Source organism: Sorex fumeus, unplaced genomic scaffold (assembly GCF_029834395.1).
Source record: "Sorex fumeus unplaced genomic scaffold, SorFum_2.1 ptg000149l, whole genome shotgun sequence".
In the NCBI taxonomy this organism is placed as follows: Eukaryota; Metazoa; Chordata; class Mammalia; order Eulipotyphla; family Soricidae; genus Sorex; species Sorex fumeus.
Window position 1 is genome coordinate 2,827,076 of NW_026606206.1, and position 27,886 is coordinate 2,854,961.

The window sequence follows — 27,886 nt, forward strand, 5'->3', positions numbered from 1 at the left end:
TTCAACAGACTTCACTATGAATGTTAGCTGTTACAAAAAAATTAAATCTTCCCTCACAGTTAAAAAAAATGTATGTCCTGAAATATAAAGACTTTGATGCCACAAGTTCAGAAACTACAATTGCTTTTTTTAAAAAAAGTTTACAGTAGATATGAGTTTCTTAAATCATATGACAAGGGCCTGAGAGAGAATACTGTGGGCAGGGTGCCCACCTGGCATGCTGCCGACCTGGGTTTGATCCCCAGGACTGTAGATGGTTCCCCAAGCCCTGCCAGGCATGATGCCTTAGCACAGCAAGGAGTAGGCGCTGAGTACAGGCAGGTGTGACCCCAAAACAAAATCATAGGAACACTGTTAGCCTCATGGGAATGGTTATTTTAAAAGGCTACTGTTGTGGAAGTCACAGTGTATAATTTGTAATCTTATATTGCTCTCCATCTTCAAAGCCTTCATTTAAATCTGATTTTCATATTCTGTATAAATATATCACTGTAGTTTATATTTTTCTTTCTGTGATGCTGGGGCTCAAACCAGGGCGTCTTGGTTTTGACTCGTGTGGTTTACCACTGAATTACATCCCTGGTCCCTTTTTAATATTTTTTTTTCTTTCATTTTGGGTCACACCCGGCGATGCTCAGGGGTTACTCCTGGTTCTGCAGTCAGGAATCACTCCTGGCGGTGCTCAGGGGACCATATGGGATGCTGGGATTCGAACCCGGGTCAGCCGAATGCAGGGCACATGCCCTACCCGCTGTGCTATTGCTCCAGCCCCATCCCTTTTTAACATTTACTTAGGATCGTTTTGGAAGAAATCAGATCATTTGGAAAAGAAATTGAGAAATGACTTAGGGTTCTTCAACTATATACAAAAGAAAGTGAAAATGACATATACTGCAAAGATGATTATTAGAGATTATTATAGAATATATATAATTTTGTGCCCATATATTGTGTAATATGTTGTGTATGTACAGTTGCATTTATACAATTTTTCATAATTCGAATGCGATATAGTTTTCTTGCGCTCTACATAAATTTTTGCTTTGGGGCCACACCCAGCTGTGCTCAGGGCTTTCTCCTGGCTTTGGACTACGGGATCGAACCTGAGTTGGCTGCAGGCAAGACCAACACCTTTCGGGCAGGTCTCCCTCTCACTCGCCCTTGTTCTACATAAAATGTTGTGTTTTCTGCAGGCTTTTACTTTGAATTTTTTTGTTTGATTTTCAGGGAGCCCTTCATAAGTAGGATAACGGGATGGTTTGTGAATTTTTGGTCTTTGGGCCACTCTTAGCTGCGCTTGGGGGCTCTGTAGGGTCAGGGATTAAACCCAGAGCTCCCCCAGGCACAGCATAGAGAGCCTGCCCTCCCGTTCTCCCACCTCATCTCCGCCCCTTGTTCTGGCTTTTGGATCAGGGGCTACAGCAGGCGGTGATCAAAGGATCAGTTATTCCTGGTTTTGTGTGGGGACCACGCAGTGACGGGATTCGAACACAGGTGTTCTGTGTGCTCAGCTCATTGAGCTATCACTTGGACTCACCGACTGGCCTGCCCTCCCTCCCTTCCTCCCTCCCTTCCTTCCTTCCTATTTAAAAGAAGGGTATTATATTCTGGTTAGTTTTTGGGTTTTTTTTTTTTTTAGTTTACTGTTTGGTGTTGAAGATTTTGCTTTTGTTGATTCTTTAACCTAGAATAAAGTTAACCAGGTCTTGATAGGAGAAGATGAGAGGAGTACGTTCCTTTCAATGGCTTCTCTCTCTGTTATTTATATTGTGTTGGACAAGTTGTCATTGTTGGTTACATGATAAAGTGGTTCCATGAGAGGAACAAAAGGGAGCCCGTATTACTGTTTTTAACCTTTGTCAACTTCCAATTCTACAGGGACAGTACTCCCATCTGGTTTTACTGGCGGCCTTTGATTGTATCGATGATACTAAGCTTGTGAAGCAGATAATCATATCAGTAAGTAATTCTGGTGGTCGTGAATTTGAGTCAGATTGTTGTGTGTAAATTTGAGTTTGCTTGGCTTAGAAGTAGACTTTCAGTGTATTGTTACTTTCTGTTGCCTGAATTAAATACATTATGGGGTTTACTTGATTCATATGTGAGCTGTGAACTTGTTACTTGATATTAAAATGTTTTAAATATTAAAAGCCCAGTTAAGATGGAATGCCTTTGTCTAGAACATGTCACATATTAAGTGAAAAGTTAGCAATGTGATGTTTACATTTGATCAGGCTTACAGAGTCATTCTTTAATTATTGAGAAATTCATATCTAGGTAGAGGAGATCGATGATCTTTTTTCTTCTCTCCTTCCTTTCGGAGAAACTACCTTGGCACAGTTACCAGCTTATCAATCAATACATCTGCCTTGGACTGTGCTGAAGAAGACAGATTGATAAAACTCAATTGTGATACTTAGAGCTTTCATGATAACTTTTTATAGAATAAGATATAAAATAATTGGTAAAATTAGAAGGCCAGCTTCCTATTCACTTTTGAGCAATTCCTTTCAGCCTCCTGTAGTGACCGTGAAATGGTCATTGAATGCAGTTAATGTAACCTTAAGTTTGCGGTCAGTAAGAACATAGAGCCTCTCCTCAAAGTATTTGCTTCCTTCTCCGATGCTCGTCCCTTTTTCATAGCTCTGATTCTGTGATCCTCTCTTCCCTTCTTTAACTATACAGTGTCCAGATGGCGTTGGCTGTACGACAGGCTGCAGGGGCAGGGAGAAAAAACATCTGGGGGCAGTGACTAAACTTGGAAATGGTTTATAAACCACATGTTCTGCATGCACACCAGTGAATTATCTGAAAATGACACAAAACTCAGTGTTTGAATCACATGGAACCCCTGGAGAAATTTTAGTGACAAAATATACTCTGACACCGTCCCCAGGGATGAATGCTCAGAAAGAGAATTTACCTGTTGTCTTATGGTGGTGCTGTGGCTCTTTTTGTAGCCTGTCTGAACTAGTTGAGCCAATGCATAAAGGAAATATATTGGCTTGTAGAGGGAAAGGAGATTTTTTTTTTTCCCGTAGATGCCAGTTGTAGGTCCCAGTGTGTGAGAATTTCTCAGGCCCTTGTCATTTTCCAGTTTTTTTACTCTTGGCCGATTGTGATGACTTTTAAGATTGTGATGACTTTCTTTAGGGTGGGATTGTGGGAAGAATCAAGTTGGCAAGGCTTTTGTGTCACAACTGAGTGTTTTGACATCTGCCTTGTGACTTTATTACCCTTTTGACTAATCAATAATGATTGTTTTCATCGTGGTGACAGAGATGTGAGAGACCATAGACTGGTTAATGAATAAAGTTGTTTCATGGGAATGGAGATAGGCTGAGCTATTGAAAATTTCCTTTTGTTTCATATTTTCCTGACAACTCAAATTTGCATGACTGTTGCCCATGGATTTCCAGAGAAACCGAACTTCCTTTAGAATTTGTCACAAGCGTCTGATAGATTAATTTTTTCCCAGAGCCTTGCCCTCTTACAATCACCAATGAAATAGTTTTCAATTCCTTGTTCCTCTCAGTTTGATCCTCACAACTATTTTACCCACATACCTAATGACTTCCTCATACTTTGGCCTACTTGGAGAATGGCCTGGCTTGCTGATCTCTTTCCTCTATATGACCAATGTTAAACACATTCTTTGTATTATTAAGCTCTGACCAGAGATGAAATTCCGGAATGCTAATTGCTCTTGCCTTCTTGAAGAATGTGGCACTTTTTGAAAATAACCAGGAAAGCTTAGTGTCACTAGGCATTTCAGGCTTAATGAAATGTCAGGTTGAAATCACAGCCTGGTCAGCTGAGCCCTTGCATTTCAAAATGAACACTCCTTGTTTCCCACCTACTCCGCTATCTGAAGTAAACAAAAATTGATCTGTTTTTAAAAGTTGTTCCTTTTAACCCTGGAACTGTTGCTATATTACAGCTGCTTTGACAGCAATGTTTCTCTGATAAGGAAATGAGTGTATTGGCCAGTTGCTGTTTGAGGCTGAATAAATATTGATGCATTCTTTAAAATACATTATCTCTTAAGTATACAGGAAGGCATAAAGCATAGTAAAATGAACATCCAACTTCTCATCATCTGACAGGAGAATAAAATTTGACAAATGCAATGAAAGTTTAGGCCATTTGAATACCTGTTCTTGTCCCAAAACCTTAGGATTACTTTCATATTTATTATTTGTATGCATTTTTCGTACCTGTTCACTCTGAAGGTGTACATTATAGTAATTAGCCTGTTTACAAAATCTTTATACATGGTCTAAGTAATGTCCTTTGTTATTGTTTTCTCCTGAAACTTGGTGGGTTATTCGGCAGAGCCTGGCAAGCTCCCCGTGACGTATTCGATATGCCAGACACAGTAACAACAAAGTCTCCAATGGAGACGTTACTGGGCCCGCTCGAGCAAATCGATGAACAACGGGAGGGCCTTTACCTTTTTTACCTTTTATTATTATTTTGACGCATTGTACCACTTAGCAGGCCTATTTTTTTTTTAAATTTTATTTAAACACCGTGGTTTACTAAGTTGTTAATACAGCTGTTGTTTTGGGCATTCAGTGTTGCAGCACCATTCTCTCTACTTATATGACCTTCCCTCCGCCATTTTAGGGAAAAGCAGGCCTTTTTTAAAAATGAAAGGCCATGTAATAGAGACTTTGCGGGCTATATATATGGCTGTTGTCACCTATTTTTGTTTGTTTTATTACAGTCTTTTAAAGTATAACGATCAGGTCAGAGGGGTGGTCCAGCAGGTAGAGCTTTTGCCTTGCATGTGGCCAGCCTGGGTCTGATCCCCTCCACCTCCTGTGGTCCCCTGAGCCTGCCAAGAGTGATTGCTGAGCGTGGTCAGGAGTGACCCTGAACACTACCAGGTGTGGCCCCAAAACTGAAATCAGTGAGAAAAAAATAGATCTAAATCCCTTTTTAAAGTGGACCGCACCTACAGATGAGATTTGGCCAGTGGGCCATGATTTGCTGACATCAATTCTGAATCCTTTGTTTTTCCAGCGTTCTGTTAAAGTGAATATGGTGTGCTCTTCCAAATAGTTTTATGAGCATCCTCGTGTATTTTCTTCTTCATTTACGACATTTACTTCGCAGACTCCCTGGGTTGCTCCGTATGATGCACTTCAGTTGACATAGTCGAGCGTCTGTATTTCCCACACAGCCACTACAAAAACCGATGCCTATTAAATGCTCTTTAAAAAATAGCCCAGAACGCCTAGTATTACTAAGCCCTCTGTGCAGGGAAACTGGATTTCCTAAAATGTCAGGTCGGAATTTCAGCCTCTTAAATGCACTCTACCTTTCCACTAACGTCACTCTCCGTGGAGTAGTCTGAGCTCTCCCAGGTGAGTGTCCTCTCAGCTCCACTAGCTTTTGTCTTTGCCACCCATTCATTTTGCAGTTAATCCTGATTAACTAGAGGAACAAACTCGGGAACATTCGTTGGCCCGGCAGGGAGATGGGAGGGAGCCCTGGGGACCAAGGCAGAATCGTGCTCTATACCGAAGCAGCTGCCACTCACCTTCCGCTTCTGGGAAATGTGATCTCCATGGGGATAGGTCTTCCCCCTTTTTCATTTTAATCGCACTCAAGTACACTTAACATAAGATTTGCCACTTAGATTTTTTAAGTGTATCGGTCAATGATTTTAAATAGACACACGTTGTTGTGCGGCCAGTCGCCAGAATTATTATTATTATTATTTTTTTATCTTGTACACACAGATCCTACATGTTGAATGGCAGCGTTCAGGTATGTGGAGGACCTCCACCAAAAGTAAAATTACTGTGTTTCTAAAACAAAACACTGAAGGGGACAAAATGGTGGATCTTGCATAAAGATTAATGTGCTTGCCTTTCACGCAACCAGCTCCGGTTGGTTTGATCCCTGGCATTGCTAATGGTTCCTTGAGCACTGCCAGGAGTGATCCCTGAGTACAGAGCCAAGAAGAAGCCTTGTGCCCTCTTGGGTGTGGCTGGAAAAATAAAAAATAAATGTGAAACAAAAACACTTGAGAGGATTGCCATCACTGATACGTAATCTGACATCCTCCTAATTATAACCTATTAATTAAATTCTCTTATTTCTAGTTTTTACTTTGTGGCCAGGGCTGGAGCGATAACACGGGTAGGGTGTTTGCCTTGCACACGGCCAGCCCGGGTTCGATTCCTCCATCCCTCTCGGAGAGCCCAGCAAGCTACTGAGAGTATCCCTCCCGCGTGGTAGAGCCTGGCAAACTCCCCGTGGCGTATTCGATATGCCAGCAACAATAACAAGTCTCAGGATGGAGACGTTACTGGTGCCCACTCGAACAAATCAATAAACAACGGGAGGACAGTGCTACAGTGCTCCTTTGTGCCAAGTTTCCCTTGCCTCTCCTTGACTTTCGCCCTTTCTAGCGAAGGCCGGTCATCATTTTCTCTTCTATTTGACTGCCTGCTCTCGTCATTTCACTTAAAGTCAGAGTTTCCAAGAACTGTACCATACATAGGCTGAGTTCTCCATACCACGTGTTGCTTTTGACAGATCTTCCTCAGAGCGAAAATGCCCGCACATTCTCTAACCGTGCTCAAAGTTTGCACTTTTTGACCTTCACCTTCCTTGTAAAAGAGAGTCACAGACCGAGGTTCTGAGAATCTCACAGTGGTCATCCGGTCAGACAGACCCTCAGAGCTCTTCCCTCTGTCCTCGCTTCATATGCCTGCATGGGACCCTAAGAAAGAGAATGAAAGCAAATGAACTTTGCTCTTCTTTTTTTTTTTTTTTGGCTGTAATTTTTTTCTCCGAGTTAATTCTTCTGTGCAGGGGAGGTAAACTGAAAATATTTAAAACTGAACCTTTATTGTTGATTTCTCCAACAAGAGAAAGAAGCCAAATGCATGACTCCCACCTCCTCTATTTAATATCCTAGGTTTCAGTGCTGTATACTCAGGGCTAAGTCTTTAGTATTAAATAATTCCCTTGTAACTGTTTACAGTTCAAACTTTCTGACTTGTTCTTCATATTGGCCTATGGGTCAGACAGGTGTATGACTTTTTTTTTTATCCATAAGGGCATTTATGATAGTGAGGTGAAAGGATTTTTCAGGGGTTATGTAGATTGTACTTAAAGACCAAGTTCAACACAAAAATCAACTGTACTGCAACTTCTTAATGTTATTTTTACACATTACACAATTGTTAAGTATTCTTTTGCACCCAAACTGTTTTGTTTTTTCAGAAGTACATATTTTTAATGACAAAGGTGACCTAAAATAAGGATGCATTGAGGGAGAATTAAATGCTCTCTTTCTCATACACATACACACACACACACACACACACAAAGTTTTATGTGACTATAAACATTAACTATCAGTTCTTTAGTTTGCCATTCACACTTCAGGTAACCTGCTCCTCATGGATTATTTCTTTATTCTTTGGTTATTCAGCAAGTTTGCTTATTTATTTATTTACAGTTACAAAACCTTCATGTTTGAGTTTCAGTCATAAATGATCGAGCACCCATCCCTCTACCAGTGTACATTTTCCACCACCAATGTCCCCAGTGTCCCCCCCCCCCACCCCTGCCTCTATGGCAGACAGTTCTTTTGGAAACTTTTTAAACGAGCATAAATTTCACTGACAAATTCCACGATTACAGACTGAAAGGCAGAATAGTTCTATGAGTCTGAGAATTGGTCTTTGGTATTTGTAGATGGATTTTATGTATTGTAGAAATCCTAGTTTCTTATGTTAAGGTTAAACCATTTCTATCCAAAAGCCATATGCATTGAACTAATCCTTAAAGTATGAAAACCATGGAAAATGTTATGTACATAAGAAATACATTTCTGGCTTCATACACTTCTTTTTAAGAAAAAAAATTCAGAAAGGAGACTTTTATAGTTCTTCATTAACACTTTTTTTTTTTTTAAAGATACAGATGTACACTGGTAGAGGGATGGGTGTTCGATCATTTATGACAAACTCAAACATGAAAGTTTTATAACTGTAAATAAATAAACAAGCAAACTTGCTGAATAACCAAAGAATAAAGAAATAATCCATGAGGAGCAGGTTACCTGAAGTGTGAATGGCAAAATAAAGAATTGATAGTTAAAAAAAAAATCCATGCTGGATTTTTTTTTAATAACAACAAAATTGTGGGTATTTATTGTTTTAATTTTTTTTTTATTTGCTTTTTGGGTCACACCCAGCAATGCACAGGGGTTACTCCTGGCTCTGCACTCAGGAATCACCCCTGGCGGTGCTCAGGGGACCATATGGGATGCTGGGAATCGAACCCGGGTTGGCCGCGTGCAAGGCAAACGCCCTACCCGCTGTGCTATCGCTCCAGCCCTATGGGTATTTATTTTTTATGGAGTTAGAAATTGACCCTAGGTATATGCTTCATCTGTTTTTTATTTTGATGAAAACTTAACCACATATTTTACTTAGTTCTAATTAGAAGAAACACAAACACTTGTATAGAAAATGAGGAAAACTCAGTATTTTTAAGACAAATATGGCGTGTGGGAATCTGAAGTATTGACCTTAGAGTTAAGAATTCTTCTGTGTTGTGATCTCACAGTTGTAATTAGTTTAATGTAGCTTGATTCCTTGCACTTAAGTAATTCCTTGTTTAAAATTATTGTGTAATAGGCATGTAAGAGAGGAGCAGGTCTGAGTGTATCATGCCGTAGAGAGTGCCTTTTGTTCAGAAGAGGTTCGTGTTTTCTTTGAAAGAGACTAGACTCAGTGTTAGGGTTCCAGACTAGTGGAACGCTGCCAGTGACATTATATCCTCCAGTTTGTCACCTCTTCTTTCTGGTTCCTCACCTGGAGATTAAGGCAGAAATTCTTGCTGTCCCTACGGCTTCTTCAGAGCTCTAGTGCACAAACACACTTGGCACCCAATTTCTATTAGGTTTATTAGAAGAAATAGGAACAGTAGAGAGCACAAAAATGAATGTGGTGCTTCTATTAGGCATTCTCCATTAAGAATAAAGAATCCCACTGTCCCCCTTCCCCCGCAGGAATGAACCACGGGGACTTGGTGGCTACCACTGTAGCCACCCTGACTCCAGGAACAAAACTCGGATTTACATGGGAGCTAGTTGGGGTGGGGATGACATTGCCGTCATTTCTCAAGTCCAGGCATCTTAGAAAAGTAACCTTTGGGGCAAGTTGGGAAAGGCTCCCCAGGGTGACTATTTGTGATTGCTCCAGGGAGGCCTTCCGTCTGGGCCTGCTTTAGCTGTCAAACCCAGGGCTCCCTACGCAGAGTCCCATGAGCCAACCTCCTGACTGTTGCCCTCATTTTGCCTTCAGTACTTAAACTACTTCCATGAATAAGCAACGTAACTGTCCAAGCCTTCATCTCCTCATTCTGTCATTTAACTCTCCTCAAGAGTCGCTTTCTTGCCCGCTTGCACTTCTGCAGAAATTCTGGTGATGCTGATGGTACATTTCAGTGCAGCTGCCGGTGAACTGTCATCTGCTCAGTGACCCCAGCAGTCAGTGGCCCTAGGCATAGTTTCCTCCGTGAATAAAGATACCTCCCTTCTTTTAAATATATTTCATAAATCTTGGGCTCCATCAGTTAAATTCAGATGGATCGTTCAGTCCTGTCAGAGGCTCAGTTGTGTATTGCAAGCATAGTTTTGTCCTTTAGAGGGGGCGGTTTCAAAACCGATTAACTCCACATTTTCTCTGGGCTGGGAAAGTCGAGTTTGTGCCACACTTAGCTCTGTGTCGGGTCGGGGGGACCATGTGGAGCCAGGATTGGCCCTATGCAAGGCCGGAGCCTTAACCGCCCTGTACTATCATCCCTGGGGCCCCCAAATCCACATTTCTATGAACTACTTGGCGGGTAGGACAGGGCAACACAGTTTCCTCTTTACCACTTAGATTCGGCATGTCCTTTATTTTAAGCACTTATACACATTTTCTGTTTCTGATTTTTCAGGAAATCATCAATTCTTTGTCTAACATAGTCAATGACAAATACGGAAGGAAGGTTCTGTTGTATTTACTAAGTCCCAGAGATCCTGCACATATAGTGCGAGAAATCATTGCAGTTCTGCAGATGGGAGATGGAAACGCACACAGGTAAGAAAAGGGAAAGAGGAATGGCTTGAACCTTTTTTTTTTTTTTTAAAGAATGATTCGAATCCTTTTTTTTTTTTTAACTCGGCTCTGGTTAATTAAGTGGCACCTGCTTTTGGAAACCTACCAAGGGACATATCCTCTTGTTCTTCTTTTCTGTTTAAATTCAGTACCATTTTAAGTGTGTAGTTTTCAGATTCTTTATGGTTTTTTTTTTTTTTTTTTTTTTTTTTTTTTTACTTTTTGGGTCACACCCAGCGATGCACAGGGGTTACTCCTGGCTCTGCACTCAGGAATTACCCCTGGCGGTACTCAGGGGACCATATGGGATGGTGGGAATCGAACCCGGGTTGGCTGCATGCAAGGCAAACGCCCTACCCACCATGCTATTGTTCCAGCCCCAGACTCTTCATGTTTTTATCTTAGATATTGGGCTGGAAAACTATTCACTACTATTTTGCATTTTTCTTTTGTTCTACATAAACCTTCCCTTCCTGAGTTAGTTTCTGTTCTATGCCAGACACTGCAGATCCTCGGGTCCCATACAAAGACGGACACGCCACCCTCACAGTGCTCCTCATGTCTGTGCTCAGTAGGAGCCCGTTAGAGTTGGCCGCGATGTAGCCGTGAGAGGTTTCTGTGAGAAGATCTCCGTGTTTCCCCCGACATCTGACTTAATCCCTTCTCCGACTTCCTCCAACAGTAAGAAGGATACAGAGATTCGCAGGCGGGAGCTCCTGGAATCCGTTTCTCCAGCTTTGCTGATCTACCTGCAAGAACACGCCCAGGAGATGGTGCTAGATAAATCGGCCTGTGTGTTGGTGTCTGATATTTTGGGCACTGCCACTGGCGACGTTCAGCCGGCCATGAAGGCCATCGCCGGCTTGGCAGCAGCAGAACTGCATCCTGGTGGCAAGGATGGAGAGGTAACGTGCTATTTTCAGACAGGCACAAACGCTGCCGTGGCCGCAAAGGCGCCATTTATGCAGGACGTTGCTGTAAGGAGAACTTGAGTGATGTCGACCTCCCACTCGGTGCCAGAACAGCTGAATTGCGAATTCACTGTGCAGTGCTAGAACAACATGGTCTTTCTCAGACACTTGCAGTTGCTCCATATTTCCTGCAGAGTGAAAACAAAATCCTCTTAATGCGAGACTCTCTGTTGTTCGTGACTGACCCCGTGCTTCCTCTGCTCCATACTCTCATTTGCTGTGGATTTTTGCACCTCTCTGCATTTGTGTTTGCTGCTTCTCTCCGTCTCTCTCTCCTGTGGACTACGCCTCTGTTTCCCTTTATTCTCTCTGAAAAGCCTTACTCGTCCTTCTTTGTCTGCAGAATCTTCCTCCATGAAGTTCTTTCTTTTTTTTTTTTTTTTTGACTTTTTGAGTCACACCTGGCGATGCCCAGGGGTTACTCCTGGCTCTGCGCTCAGGAATTACTCCTGGCGGTGCTCGGGGGACCATATGGGATGCTGGGAATCGAACCCGGGTTGCCCACGTGCAAGGCAAACGCCCTACCCGCTGTGCTATTGCTCCAGGCCCCGAAGTCCTTTCTTAATCCCTTTAATTCCCTTATTAAAGTGTCTGTTTTTTCCGATAGCGCGTACTTTTATTTTGGGACCGTTTGGCTTTTCATCCTAAGTTACTGATTCGTGCACATGTGCGCTAGGTTGCCGGGATCAACATTACTCCCCCTCCCCTGTGTTTCAATGTAAATACGTTTTTACACAAGTAATATTTAATTTTGTACTGAGGTACGAAATTGTATAACAACAGAGCGAGGCTATCCTAGGAAATATTCCCTGTGGCTGTGGCCATAAGCTCAGCTGAGGTCTTAAGGACTAGTAGCTCAGGGGAGAGGGGTAAAAAGATTCTCGGTGGAGGGGGAAGCATGGGCAGCAGGTTGACAGAAAGAAGTGGTCTGACCGGTGGGAGGACAAAAAGCCGGCGAAGAGGGCAGAGTAGAGGGAAGGGAAAGGCAGAAGCCACGCAGGGTCTTGACTCCCACACACCGTTGTCAAGTTTCGAGGACCAGATGTCTAGGGAGCTGCCTGGTTTCCGCAGGGGGGGAATAGGGAAGGAGGCCATGGGTCTCTGGAACGTCACTTCCCTTCTAGAGTAAGTCATATGAACCAGCCAGGCAGATGCTTGCATGATCAAGGTCTTCTCTGCAAGTGGACTGAGCCCTTTGTCTCCTGCTCAGCCAGGACAGCAGAGCTTAGATTCTTTAGGAATAATTGATGGGACCCTTGAAAAAGATTGAATTGAAAATTTGCGTGTTGCATGGCTTCCTCATCAAGTGGCACTTTTTTTTTCTTTAATTTTTATTAGTGAAACACCACGAGGTACAGTTGTAGACTTACACATTTTTGTGCTTGGGTTTCAATTATACAGTGATCAAATACCCATCCCTCCACCGGTGCCCATTTCCCATCACCAATGATCCCAGATCCCTCCCACCCCACCCCCATCCCACCATGCCTCTGTGGTAGGGCATTCCTCCTTGTTCTCTCTCTCTCCTTTTGGGTGTTGTGGTCTGCAAAAGAGGAATTGAGTGGCAGTCATGTTCAGTCCATAGTCTACTTTCAACATGCATCTCCCCTCCTGGGAGGATCCTCCAAACACCTTTCATTTGGTGTTCCCTTCTCCATCTGAGCTGCCCTTCAAGTGGTACTTTCTTAATGTGTCCCACCTATGTAGAAGTATAAGTTTTGAGTGTCTGCTCTAGTGTCCTGACCCAGCTGTTTACATGTTCCTCACAGTCTAGTCAGTGTTTAGCCTAATCTTCAGAGCATTATGGTCGTGGTCTTCAAATGGGAACTGGGAAAGCTGAGCCCGAATCGTTTCTCAGCGGTTGTGTGATCTTGAATACCCATTCACGTTCTAGTCTGGTAGGTAGAAATATCTCTGCTCCCTCCCTCCAGAAAACACTAATCTACTGAGCACTTCAAGCTCGTTGGATCTTTGAATGCTTTCCAACCTGTAGATGATGACGTAGGAAAATTGTAGGGCACGGCATGGACAAAGAAATTCTTTTACATTTCATTTTGAAATGTACGTTTTCAGTGGGAACCTTATGACAGCACAGACTGGAGGGCCCCTAGGACGGTGTCGGAGGGGAGCAGATGCTCTGGCAGAGAACGTGATGTTGGAACGTCATGCAGGAAACCCTACCATTAACATTGCTGTAAACCGTAGTGCCTGTTTTTTTTTTTTTTTAAGGGCCTGGGCAAGTATAGGTAACTGAGTTTGGTCCCTGACTCTGCGTGCAGTTCCCTGAGCTGATCGCCAGGAATAATGCCTGAGCACTGCCTTGTGCCACCCACCAACCCCAGAAAGGAATGAAAACGATTCTCTTCTTGATCTCTCGTAGCTTCACGTTGCAGAACATCCTGCAGGGCACTTGGTCCTGAAGTGGTTAATCGAACAAGATAAGAAGATGAAGGAACAAGGAAAAGAAGGTAGGTTGTGAAGTCTGAAGTTCTTTCTAGCTTACGTGGCGTTCTGTCCGCCTCCGCTTTCACCTTGCTTCTTTCCTCCTTCAGACTTCTGGTCCCACTAGCGGGTGCCCAGAAATGCTGCTTTATCCTACCGTTTTGTTCCTTTTGAGTAGCAAGAGCTTCAACTTAAGGAGACAGTATTTTCCTAGTTTTTGAAGAAAGGATAAATAAAAAATCATTCACGTGAGATCATTTTTAATTGGTGCCTATTTGGCATTAAAATACATGTGACAGATCAGAGAGACAGTGTGTACTGTGGGTTAAAGAATCGGCCTGGCGTGTGGCTGACCCAGCTTTGGTCTCTGGCACCGTAGGCTCTTCTAAGCCCTACCGGGAGTGATACCCGAGCACCAAGCCAAGAGTAAGCTCTGAGCAGTACCAGATGTGGCCCAGAAAACAGATGAAATAACAGACAAACGGCAATCCCGTCTTTGGCTCTTACTGGCTTTCCTAGCAATGCTCAGGACCAGCTGTGGGTACCAGAATCAAACCGAAACTGACCGAGTGCAAGGTGGACACCTAATCCCCTGCTCTATCTTTTCCTGGCCCTGGGCGATCACTTCCTGCTCTACCTCCAAGAATAGTGACTCGGGCCTATTTTTTTTTATTGTAATTTTTTTCCTAGAAGACAAAGATTGTAATTTTGAAGAAAAAAATATATTGAATCATATATTATTATTAAAAAGTTGATACATAATTGAGTTTGGCTTTTGTCAATAAAGTTATCTAGCTTACTTGTAAAATCCAAGAAATTTTCTAGTGACTTTTTCCCTCAATTAAAAGGCACAGACAGGGGCTGGAATTATAAAACAGTGGATCGGGCATTTATTTGCCTTGCATGCATCTTGCCTGAATTTGATCTCTGGCAGACTATATGGTCTCCTGAGCACCTCCAGGAGTAGTTCCTGGATGCAAAGGTAGAAGTAACCCCTGAGAATCACCAGGTGTGGCCAAAGAAACTTTTTTAAAATATATGATACTAAAATAAAACGCATGGCAGTCCTAAATTGTCTCTTCGAGCCTGAAGTGTTACTCATTTTTATTAGTCCCGAATGAGTGTAGATAGCTCGTAAGAGTTCAGATTATGTGGAAATTCTTCCTTTGTCAAATTAGCTACACTTACAATGATAGTGAATACACTAATATGACAAGACCTTAGGAATCAGATGTACTATACTAGCAGATGATGAACAATTTTTTTTTTGATGGACTCATTTCTTTCATTTTCTGTTCTTTTTTTAATTTTTATTTATTTATTTTATTAAATAGTATAGAGAAAGGCAAACATGACCAAGTGAGTGTCACAGAAGAATTCACTGTTTTTCTTGAGCATAACTTAGGGTTTGGATCAAAGTTAAAAAAATAATATTTTTAAAACATAGGAACCTTTTAGTATTAAAGGAACTTGAGTGAGAACTCGGTTTTTGCTTTCATTTTGTTACTAAAATACATTTGCAAGACTGGGAAGAAAGCATAGTGGACTGAGACCATTCTCTGATCTCCGTCACCACCTGTATAGTTCTCCCCTCCCAAGCACAGAGCCAGGAGTAGCCCTTACGCGCTATTGGGTGTGTCCCAAAAAACAAAAGAAGAATATATGCGTAAAATATGTAGCTCAGCTAGAGTGCGTGCTTTCTCTGTCTGGAACTTACGGTTTGATTCCTAGCATTGTAGCACTGTCCTCCCGTTGTTCATCGATTTGCTCGAGCGGGCCCGGTAATGTCTCCATTGTGAGACTTGTTAACTGTTTTTGGCATATCAAATACGTCACGGGGAGCTTGCCAGGCTCTGCCATGCGGGCGAGATACTCTCAGTAGCTTGCTGGGCTCTCCAACTATCAACTACAGAACAAGTAACATTGGTTTAAAAATAATTACATACATTTTAATAAGTATTTACAGAAAATAGGCACTGGAGGAGATCTGGGATTTAAATCTTTTATTTCTTACAGGTTGTTTTGCAAAAGTACTGGTTGAGCACGTTGGTATGAAGAACTTGAAATCCTGGACTAGTGTAAATCGAGGTGCTATTATTCTTTCCAGGTATGTATGATTTGTATCTCTGTACAGGATCATCCCCATCCCATCACACAAGAAAGACTTCCCTTTCGCTGGTCTCCATCCTTGTACTTGTTTTCAGTAGTCTGCTGTGTTCTCAAGTATTCATGGTCTAGACTTAGCATTTCTCAACCTGGGGCCACAGGTGACTATCACGTGAATGGGTGGCCATGACACATGATTGGGGGCACATAGGAAGGGAACAGAGTCAGAATTCTGGAAGCTGTAGCTGGGAAATGATTGTGAAACATTTTTCTATAACTCTTTCAACCAATCCTTATAAATTTTTCAGGTGCCTTCTTTTGGATGCCAAATATCTTAAAATTATGATAATCACAAGGCATCATATGATTCTCTCACCTCATTGATGGGTTTAGTTTAACAGTGTTTGGGTGGGTTTTTTTTTTTTCAGTGAATGCGTGTGGTCCATATGAAAACTGGACATTCTTTATTTTCAACTGTTCTAAAAGATGTCAAGAAACTTCCAACAGAAATCTTGTTTGTGAAACAATTATTTCTAATTAAAAAGGTAGAAAACTGATGACTTGTTGAGGCATATGTTCACCTTGTATGTACTCTGATCCTTCATAGATCATTGGGTCGATATTACGCATGCGATTGTTATTTTCTTGTATTCTATTCCCCGGTACAATTACTTTAAGATAGATACTTGTGTCGCTTTAAAGCAGTTCTGTTGGGTTGTTTTAAAGCATTTGTTTTATTGTGTTTTTCAAGGTTTAGAGAAAGAGCAAACTTGGTTTGAGTTTCGTACAGTTGTTCATATGCAGTATACTATGCCATTTACTCTGTATTGTTTTTAAGTGTTAGAGGAGTTAAGGATATAATTTGATTAGGTACAACTATACTCACAAACACTCTTCATCGACTTATTAGCATCTCCAAATACATGCATGGTGCATATAATTTTTCTTATTTCTCATTAAAATTAATTTATTTTCTAATTGATGTTGAACAGCCAGAATCCATTAGCTGAAACAAGAACTCTTTTCATATGAATTTCTTTACTGGGCTTTTGAAATGTTAACACCTTCTGACACATTCTTTCATTACACTCAATTAACTAAAAATTTCAGTGAATGCTGTGGAATTAATTTATAAAGATTGCTCATCAATCAAAACTCCTCTTGGGTGCATTTCAAACCTAGGAAAGATATACCATTCAGATTATTATAGAATAGGAACTCATGAAATTATTTGGGGTGCTGATCAAAAGTTGAATATCAATTATCTAATACTACAATTATCTTTTTGTTTGGATTTATAATATGGTTATATGCTTAGTCTCTGATGAAATTCTGTTTGTATTTTATTTCAAACTCACTCAATTTTTCAAATTTTATTTTAAACTTTTTTGTTGTTTTAGGGTAAGTGCAAAAAAGAGAATCAGTCATGTATCTAATCTGAAGATTAGCTCAGGGGAGCAGAACTCTTCGGCAATCATAAGTTCAAGACAGATGTCTCAGCTCCCCACGTCGTGTTGCTCAGATGACTATTTTTTTTTTTCTGAGCTTTAATTACCTTGGTTGTAAAATGAAAATAATAATTCTGGTTTCTTATAAAAATTGAGATGATGCATTATAAAGTGATTATAGTATCCTTAATATATAGTTTGTGCTTAGTGACTTTTGTTACTATTAAGCTGTAAGAAACTATGTACTTAGCCATGATAGATAAAATAAAAACACCTAGTGATTCACAAACCTAATACTACACTCTTATTTTTTAATTTTGTAAGTACAAGCTTTATTTGTGGCTTGTCTCCCATAAGTGGCAAATGTTACTTGGTGCTTTTTATGGACATGATAGACATTAGTGGACCCAGTGACTTTGGAAAATTCCAGTTAATTTCTTTGACTAGTTGTGTTACGGAGGTCAGTGTTTACATGTGGTTTTGAAGAACGGGAGAAAAGGAAAGTTTGGTTCTGGTGTCCGGCAATCTAGTGCTTGAGACCTAGCTCTTTAAAGAAAAAAAGAATTTTGTTCATTGGTCAGGGATCACTCCAGAAGCATTGCAGAAAGTAGAACTGACATTTTTATTTTGTTCAATATCTCACTTCGATTGAGTACTAATCGAAGTGTTAGGATCTAACTAGATTGTATCGGTGGCTTTCAACCTTTTCACACTTGTAAACTGGCTATTGAAAATATCTGCTTCAGGCCATTGGTTCTCAAAGTTGTTTGCACATTGAAATCCTCTACAACAGACTTAAAACCTACTGAATTAGGGGCCCGAGCAATAGTACAGCAGGTAGGGTGTTTACCTTGCTTGTGGCCGACCAGGATTTGATCCCCGGCATCTCATGGTCCCCACAGCACTGCCAGAAGTAATTCCTGAGTGCAGAGCCAGGAGTAACCCCTGAACATTGCTGGGTGTGACCCAAAAAGAAAAAAAAAGCCTACTGAATTATGGGTCCAGTCCTCAGAGATTATGGTGATTTCCTTGTCATGATTGTGGTCTGGCTGTCAACCATGTCAATAGGAATATTAGATGTTGAAAATTTGAAAATCTCTGGGGCTGGAGCGATAGCACAGCAGATAGGGCGTTTGCCTTGCATGCGGCAAACCCGGGTTCTATTCCCAGCATCCCATATGGTTCCCCAAGCACCGCCAGGAGTAATTCCAGGAGTAACCGCAGAGCATTGCTGGGTGTGACCCAAAAAGAAAAAAAAATGGAAAATCTCCTTCAGGTGATTCAAATAAGAAGGAAAGTTTCGGAAACTCTATGTTAGGTCATTAGAGTTGAAAAGACAATTCTTTGAGGCAGAAGGTGGATTCTTTATTCTGTATGTCATGAAACTTGAGTTTGGGAGATTTTAAATAGCATGTTCCCTGTTGTCCTGTACAGTTGCACTGAGTGATACAGGCAGGTTTCAAATTCAGTCAGTTAAGTTTCAAAGTAAGACACCTAATGTTTCAGATATAGAGTTAAGCAAAAAAGGCCATTAGCCCCTACCCTTCATACCCATTACCTAGCCTCTGCATGTAACTCCCTCAGTCAGCTCAATCACTTGCCCGGTGATTTTTGGCTGTTAGTTCTGTACTAGTGGGGTGCTGAAATAAAGGGGGGAAATTTGTGGAGTATAAAATAACATCACATGAGACTGACACCAAGTAGACACAAAGGCCAGGAAAATTGCTCCATAGATTGAAGCCTGCCTGAGGAGTGAGGGGAGAAGTGGCTGGAATAGAGAAGGGATCACTAAGAAAGTGATGATTGGAAGGATCAGCTGGGATGGGAGATGTGTGCTGAAAGTAGATAAAGGACCAAAAGCGGTGGCCTCTTGGTATCTGTTGCAAACCATAATGCCCAAAAGTAGAGTGTGTGGGAAATTGTCTGCCATGGAGGCAGAGGGAGGGTGGGAAAGGGGGCAGGGGCGTGTGCTGAGGAGATTGATGGTGGGGAATGTGCACTGGTGCAGGGATGGATGTTTGAACATTGTATGATTGTAACTCAAACATGAAAGCTTTTAACTGTATCTCAACGATGATTCAATAAAATAAAATTAAAAAAAAAAAGAAAGGGGCAAAAATTTCACTGGGTCCTGAGGTATGTAGATGGAGAAGCAAAGATTGAATACATGTAGAAAAAGTCCTACATTAAGGTAAAAATAGGTCAGTTATGTGTAGAAGCAAGTTGCTTCCACATTTGCTTGTCTGACTCCACCAGAGAGCTCCTAAGACATTTTTTGCTTGTGTGGTTTTAGAATATATGCTATGAGCCTCATCATTTATCTGGTGACTGGGGGGAAAAAATCGCATTCATGGGGCTGGAGAGACAGCACAGCGGGTAGGACGTTTGCCTTGCACGCGGCTGACCCGTGTTCGATTCCCAGCGACCCATATGGTCCCCTGAGCACCGCCAGGAGTGATTCCTGATGGCAGAGCCAGGAGTAACCCCTGTGTGTCGCCAGGTGTGACCCCCCCACAAAAAAAAATTCATGTCTTTTCTGATATGTTAGTTAATTTTCTTATAATTTAGGTACAGATTACATTTGTTGATGATCTAGAGTTTTGCTGTTGTTGTTGTTGTTTTAATCAAAACTAATTTTGTGTGTGATTTTTGTTTTTGTTTGTTTTTTAGCCTTCTCCAGAGTTCTGATCAAGAAATTGCAGACAAAGTCAAAGCTGGTCTGAAAAGTCTGATTCCCACGTTGGAAAAAAACAAAAACACCAGCAAAGGAGTAGAAATCCTACTTGAAAGATTGACTGCATAGATCATAATAAGATTGAATCAGTTTTTTCTTATTTTGTTCTGTTTTCTCAATGTGGAAAACACTGATAATTTGAATGCTCTGTATATGTGTTTCTTTGTACAAGAATCTATTTATAAAATCATTTCTTCAAAAAGGCTCTTTTTTTTTTTAATCTGTCATTGAGTAGTATGAGTAGTATTGAATAGTAAATAACAGAATCATAATACGGAGTCAGTCATGAGAAAGATTTGTCAGTCATATACATGGGACCAACCAGATAGATAGGAAGGGAATTACATGCATTGATTTCAGGAAGGACTTTTTGAAGAACTGAGAAGACTTCAAGGAGGAGGTAGGACTTCAGAGGACCTCAAAATAAGGTAGACTGTTATGAATCAAAACCACTGGGAATTCTTTGCAGGAAGCAATGAAGTAAAACTTATCAACTGGTTGCCAGGAAAGCACAGGAGCTTGGTGGACGCAGGAGGAGGCTGTCCAGCAGTGAGGGCAGCAATTCCTAGTCACCTTAGATTGGTTTCTGTGTTAGAAGCCTCTTGAGTTCATTGAGACATGCAGAGAGAAATGCACTAGATGATTTAGGGGCTCAGCAGTGTTGAGGTCAAGGTCACTGGGAAAAATCTTGGGAACTTCCAAGTGTCTAAGATCCTAGGATCCAGGTAAGATCTTTTAAGATCCTGTGAAAAGACCTTCTCTTAAGGAGATACTTGATAAAGAAATAGAAGCCAGTAATTAAAGTTTCAGAATAGAAGATATGCAAGTTGGTTAACAGTGCAGAAATGTGAGTTTAAGAACAGGTTAGGGTGCTTGTCTTTATTTGAATGGCAAGTAATTTATTAAAAGTTGCGTGTATTATATCACTCTCTAGGTATATGGGTGAATTAGATACTTTTTTTTTCTTTGTGTGTGTTGTGTTGTATTTTTCCACAACTCCCCACCCTCATTAAATCTCTCTTTTCAGGTAACTTAGTTCTGTTCTATTATGAGTGTCCTGGTTTCTTTTTATTATGCCTCTCATCGTTTTCCCCTTACATTACATACATGAATAAAATTAGCCTGTGTTTGCCTTTTCCTTCTGATTTATTTCACTTCCAATAATTTCCTCAAGCTCCTTTCATTTTATTGTGAATGTGTCAAAATTTTTTTTCTTAAAAAAAATACAGCAGAATAGTTCTCCATTGTGTAAATGCACTACAACTTTATCAAAACATCTATCAGCTGGTACTTGAGTTGCTTCCAGATTTTATCTATTGTAAATCGCCCAGTAACAAATACTGAGGTGGTTGTGACTTTCTGTGTTAGTGTCATTTGTATTCTTTAGATAGCCGGAAGTGGAACTGCTGGATTATATGAGATCTCTTACTTTAGTGCCTTAAGGAAGCTCCATTGCACTTTCTAAAATAAGTTTCTATTTATTACATTAGTTTATATTAGTTTATATTCCCATTACCAGTTTGCCAGAGTTTCTTTTTCTCCATATACTCCTAAGTATTTGTGGCTGAAGCAATAGCACAGCGGGTTTGCATGGCTGACCTGGGTCCGATTCCTCCGCCCCTCTCGGATAGCCCGGCAAGCTACCTAGAGTATCCCGCCCGCACGGCAGATCCTCGCAAGCTACCGTGGCATATTTGATAAGGCCAGAAACAACAAGTCTCACAATGGAGACGTTACTGGTGCCCGCTTGAGCAAATCGATGAACAACAGGAGGACAGTGCTACCGTGCTACTCCCCAGTATTTACTGTGTGTCTTATTCTTGATGCAAACCATTTTCCCAGGTATGAGGAGAATGGTCTCCATTTAAGTTTTCCTTGTGATTGTTACAACGAGCTTTTTTTCCCCCAAGTGCCTGTTCACCATCTCTATATTCTGTTTGGTAAAGTGTTTTTTCGAATATACCCATTTTATTGTGTATTTGTTTTAAGTTGTATGTGGTTTTGGAGGGGAGAAGGGATTTTAGATTTTTGAGCCCTACCCAGTGGTACTCAGGAGATTTTCCTGACTCAGAACTCCAGGGATCATATGTGGTGCCAGGGCTCGAATATCTGCCAGCCACATGCAAGACACGTAAGTGCCTTATCCTGTACCATCTCTCCAACTTCCAAATTGCATGATTCTTTATAAGAGGCTTATCGACGCTAAATCCCTTATCAGAAGTGTGATGTGCAAATGCCTTCTCCCATTTAGTAAGCCATCTCGGTTCTATTTATATTTTGCTATATAGAAATGTAGCGATTCAGTATGGTTACAGTTGTTTTTCTTCACTGCTTTTAGCTCCCTTGCTAAAGGTAAAGGTAAAGGCCCTCCCGTTGATCATCGATTTGCTTAAGCGGACCCAGTAACGTCTCCATCATGAGACTTGTTGTTACTGTGTCTGGCATATCGAATACGTCACGGGGAGCTTGCCAGGCTCTGCCGTGCAGGCGAGATACTCTTGGTAGCTTGCCGGGCTCTCCGAGAGGGGCAGAGGAATCGAACTCGGGTCGGCTATGTTGGCTGCATGCAAGGCAAACGCCCTACCACTGTACTATCACTCCAGCCCATGGGATCAATTCTCCAAGAGCATCTCTGTCAGTAATCACATTTCACCTGTAGTATCTTCTGGGTGTGTGCCTTATGGTTTCAAGTATTATGTTGAGACCTCGAATTTACTTTTATATGGGGTTATTTTTTTTTTATATCAACTACAGTTTCCCTAACCATTTATTGAAAAGACTTTGCTTTCTTCATTGTGTGGTTAGTCTTTACTCATAATCTTTTGTCAAATTAAATATTGATAAGTGTTCAGATTTGTTTTCTGGGCTTTCCTTGACCTGTGTATCCATTCCAGTACCATGCGATTTTAGTTCTTATTGCTTTGTAGCATAGTTTGAAGTCAGGTGACCTTCATTGTTGGTTTTTGGGTTTTGGTGTCTTTTTTTTTTTCCCAGAAATGTCAGAGCTTGTTGAAATCTTTCATGGTTTTATGTGAACATTAGTGGGTTTTGTACTTTTCAAGCTTCGAGCTTAGAAGAATTTATCAGACTCCCCTGCCTTTGTGTCCCTGACTGCTTTTGATACCAAGCCTTAGTTTCTATAAATAATCTATTACAACAGAATACCTTTGTGGTATGCCTGCCAGCAACATGCAGGACAAGTGTCTTACCCCTGTACTCTCCCTCCCAATTGCATGATTCTTTGTAAGACTTACCTATGTTAAATCCCTTATCAGAAGTGTGATGTGCCCATCATCCACATTTAGAGGTCACCATCACGACCATCCTGTTGTTCTTGGATTGCCTCGCGCAGGCCCCAGTAGCGTCTCCTTTGTCCTAGCCCTGAGATTTTTTTAAAAAGTGCCATATTCAAGGCTCTTTCAGGGTTAGGAGAATGAGACCCATCATTGTTACTGGTATTTGGCATATTGGGTACGCCACGGGGAGTTTGCCAGACTCTGCCGTGTGGGCAGGTAACATTTGGTAACCTGCCAGGTTGTCCAAAGTAAGAATGAGATCATAAGATAATAAGCTTCTGGGAGCTGGGTTTTATAGTCTCTGGTTCTTGGCCGTTGATGGGATTACACGGCGCCAGGGGACCAGTTGGTGGGTGAGACCCCCCACCTACTGGAAGATGGAGGATCTGGGTGGAGGATGCTCAGCTCCGATCCAAGCAGGCTTGGAGATCTCAGCCTTGAGACCCGCATGCCTTTGTTCCTCTGCCGGTACCTTCATGCGTGTGGAGAGTGGTCTCAGCATGGTGGTGGCTGGTTCTGGAGGTCTTGGGCTGCCGGAGCTCTGCTCGGGGTGGGGAGGGAAACTCCCCGCACTCCCCTCCAAGGGGACCGGTGAGGACAACCAGGCGCGGGGGCAGGAGACTGCATCTAGAGGTATGATCCAGGTTTTGACTTGGGTTTGTCAGTGTAGTTAAACTTGCTAGACAATTAGTGTGCCTTTTATATACAAACTGTAGTGTCCCAGGCCTTCTCCCAGGTAAACTGCCCCTCCTGTTCCCGGGTGTATTGAAGCCTGTGCAAAAGAGCTGATACTTACAACCTATTTCAGCATGGATTCTACCCACGCTGCCTCAGCTACATCAGCTGGCAGTAAGGGTGTTTGTGAAACTACTTGGGGACCTGAAGATGGGTTAGAAAGAAATGGGGAAAAGGCAGCCTTGCAACTTACAAGTTTGTTCAGTATAGTGAGCCCATGAGCAGTTAAAAGTTAAACAGTGAATGCCATTTGTTGAATATTTGAGACAAAATTATATGATTATCAGTCAAAACCTGTAACAAAGTGGTAATCCTTCTGCCCTCTCAGAAGTAATGTCATGATCTTTTTAAAGATCCGTGAAAGATTTAAATAAATATCTTTTTACTTAAAACTGAAATTTGAGGTGTTATTTATTTTTACCAATCTTAGGCCCTTTTGTTTTTTTGATGGGTCTCATTCTCCTAACCCTGAAAGAGCCTTGAGTATGGCACTTTTTAAAAAAATCTCAGGGCTAGGACGAAGGAGACGTTACTGGGGCCTGCTCGAGGCAATGGACGAACAACAGGATGGTCGTGATCGTGATTTATTTTTACCAGTCTTAGGCCCTTTTTTTTTTTTTGACCACACCCAGTGAAGCTTAGGGGGTTACTCCTGGCTCTGCATTCAGGAAATACTCCTGGTGGTGCATGGGGGATCAGATGGGATGCCAGGGATCAAACGTAAGTCAGCCCCATTCGATCCCTGGCAAACCCCCTACCTGTTGTATTATTGCTTCAATTGCTTCAGCCTCTGTGTCCTCCCCACCTTGCTTTTTTTTTTTTTTAAACTTTCTATTGTGGGAGAATCGACCTGAGTTTGATTCCTCCACCCCTCTCAGAGGGCCCGGCAAGCTACCAAGACTATCTCGCCCGCACGGCAGAGCCTGGCAAGCTCCCCGTGATGTATTCGATATGCCAAACACAGTAACAACAAAGTCTCCAGTGGAGACGTTACTGGGCCCACTCGAGCAAATCGATGAACAATGGAGGACCGTGACTGACTGTGATTGTGGGAGAATACAGGTTAAGAATTCGTCACCACTGTTCTCACACTTCCTTTCTCCATCTTCCCGACGGAAAAATCAGTGTTCAAAACTGATTTGATTATCCAACATCAGTTGTTAAATATTGAAGAAAGTAGTGAACTCTCCTTATGTTTAATTATATTTTCTCTGGGTTTGGCCGTTGTCTCATTGGTTTTCATCGTGTGCTTTTCTAGGTTACTATTATTTTTTCCCTATTATTTTTTCCTCTACAGCACTGTTGCTTAAACTCTTAAGCACAACCACTTTTTTTCTTTCTGTTTTTGGACCATTACCACATTCGGGTGCTCTGGTATTGCTCCTGGCAGCCCTCAGGAACCATATGCAGTGCCAGAGATTCGAACAGGCCAGTTGTCAGTAAGGTAAGACCTAAACCTCTGTCCTATCTCTCTGACCTCTTGCGTTGAAAGTCTTAACCCTCAGCACTTAGAATATGACTGACTTTGGAGATCGGGCTCTTCGGGAGGTTACTAAGTCACAGGCAGAGGCCCTCATGCCACGTGACCAGTGTCTTTATAAGAAGAGGTTAGGAGAGGCACATACAGAATAGAATTTCTGGGGCTGGAGCGATAGCACAGCGGGTAGGGCGTTTGCCTTGCACGCGGCCGAACCGGGTTCGATTCCCAGCATCCCATATGGTCCCCTGACCACCGCCAGGAGTGATTCCTGAGTGCAGAGCCAGGAGTCAGCCCTGAACATCGCTGGGTGTGACCCAAAAAGCAAAAATAAATAAATGAATAAAGTTGGGTCAGACATTAAAAAAAAAAGAATAGAATTTCTGAAGACAGAAGGGGGTCCTTTGTATGACAAGGAGAACGAACTCTCTGACTTTAGTCTCTGGGTCTGTGAACAGAGGAACTTGTTTAAACCGTGCAACCAGTGGTATTTGTTATGGCAGCCCTAGCAAACTACATCCTCTTTCTTTTATAAAGGGGATAGGGCTGTGCTCTCTCGTACTGCTCAGGGTCCCACAGGCCACTCTGTGATTCTCAGCCTCGCAGCATAGGCTGACAGTGTAATCAGCGCTAGGACCTTGTCAGTGCTTGGGGTCATCAGGGCCTCATCTAAAGGTGTGATCCAGGAATCGAATACGGTACTGCTCGAAATCTTTATCCCTTACAGCTACTCCTTTTCTGCTTTTCAAACAAGGGACCTGGCGAGATAATACAGCAGACAGGGTGCTTTCCTTGCTCATGACTGACCTGAGTTTGAATCTCGGTATTCCATATGTTCTTCTAAGCACTGCCAGGAGTGATCTCTGGGCACAGAGCCAGGAGTAAGCTAAGCATTGCTGGTGTGGCCCCAAAACAACAAAAGGTGTCAGAAAATACTATATTGAAGTGTCACAAGTTCCCTAGCCTGTCTGCTCCCACATGCACTCTTAAAATTTTGAAATGAATAGTCTTTTTCTTTTTTTTCTTTTTGGGTCACACCCGGCGATGCTCAGGGGTACTCCTGGCTTTGCACTCAGGAATCACTCCTGACGGTCCTCGGGGGACCATATAGGATGCTGGGGATCAAACCAGGGTTGGCCGCATGCAAGGCGAATGCCCTACCCACTGTGCTCTCGCTCCAGCTCCCCAAAAATGAATAGTCTTACCCAGGAGGCCCAGTATGCTTTTCATTCCGCATGTCTTTTTATGAATAGCGAGTATAGAACTGCTCTGCGTTCTGGCAGTCAGACTCTGATTGCTGTGCAAGAGTTCCTTGGACGGTGCTGATGTGTCATTTCCATCCTCAGGGAGGATTGGTGTTTGAGAGACTAAGTCCAAACACTTTATTCCGTTTTTAAACATGGACGAGTGTCCATCTGAATATAAGCAGATGGAAGAGCCACACAAGCATGGTTATGAGAAAGGCTTTCTTGTTCTTACGGAAATTCATTAGATCTTGGGGGGGAAAGAATTAGTTCTTAATTGTGCCTTCTGTGTGACAACTTCAAGTGAAAGGTGATAGAAATCGGGTGAGGTTATGAGAATCGTCTGACTTCATGCGTTTGATGATGATGATTCAGCATAGTGAATCATGTGGGTACCAAAAATGACTTCCAGATGTTGAAAATCCTCTCCTTTTAGATAGAAAGTCTCTTGTATTCAGAACCCTAATTCTTGTTGATGTAACAATGAAGACATTGACCTAAAGACCTGGAATCGCCAAGAAAAGGAATTTGGGATACATGGGTATTGTTTTTTCTAACACTTTTTGCTACCAAAAGCTACACTAGTGTTAATGATGGTTTCAAGCCTACATCACTCCAACATCACCAGGGAGCCCAGTTCCTCCCAAGTGTGGCAAAGGCCCCTTCCAGGCCCCCACGTCCCTTCCACTTAGGCTCCCTTTTTTAGACAAATCTGCAGCCATGCTGGAAACTCAACAGCAATTGTTTTAGCAATCCTTGCCCCCAAAGGCGTAATTCTGTTTCTACACTTGAAAAGATTTGGCAGGTGAGCAATTTGTCTTGCATGTGGACGAACTGAATTCAATCTCCTGAACCACATCCAGTTCCCCAAGCACATCGAAAGGAACCCCTGAGCAGTGCTGGGTAGAGACCTAATACAGAAACTACTTAGACCTGTGAATGAGTCATCATTTCACTTGGGCTATAATGGGATTTGTAGGCACCTTGCAATCAATTCAGCCCACTTGTTTGGAAGCTAATGGAAAAAGCACTTGAAACCCAAATTGGCTGCTTTGAAAATGCAAATAACCGTGGTTGGATAAGCACTTTCAACTATTGCCGGCAAATAACATGCTTAGAAATTTATCGACCAAATTGCCCAAGTTTGAAGGTTAAATGGAAGCTACTGAGTTCGTTTTCTTGGGGAAGTAGTAGCTCGGGTAGTTCGGGTTCACTGCCCTGGTCCAAAAGAACTCGGGTTTAGCCCAGAAAGCATGGGGCTTTCGACTAGAGAATGGTCTTTGCTAGCCTCAGTGAA

The 27,886-nt window shown here is 42.0% G+C and overlaps 1 protein-coding gene across 1 annotated transcript in view; it reads left to right on the forward strand.

The window, feature by feature from the left end:
• The window catches only part of PUM3 (pumilio RNA binding family member 3), a 47,531-nt gene extending 27,495 nt beyond the window's left edge, over nucleotides 1–20,036 (forward strand). Inside the window, exons 13-18 of the mRNA XM_056106907.1 lie at nucleotides 1,879–1,959; nucleotides 9,976–10,118; nucleotides 10,819–11,041; nucleotides 13,488–13,575; nucleotides 15,566–15,656; nucleotides 19,774–20,036. Coding sequence (XP_055962882.1) covers nucleotides 1,879–1,959; nucleotides 9,976–10,118; nucleotides 10,819–11,041; nucleotides 13,488–13,575; nucleotides 15,566–15,656; nucleotides 19,774–19,906 — 759 coding nt within the window. The 3' untranslated portion in view covers nucleotides 19,907–20,036. The remainder of the gene's footprint in view (nucleotides 1–1,878; nucleotides 1,960–9,975; nucleotides 10,119–10,818; nucleotides 11,042–13,487; nucleotides 13,576–15,565; nucleotides 15,657–19,773) is intronic.
• Nucleotides 20,037–27,886: the final 7,850 nt, after the last annotated feature.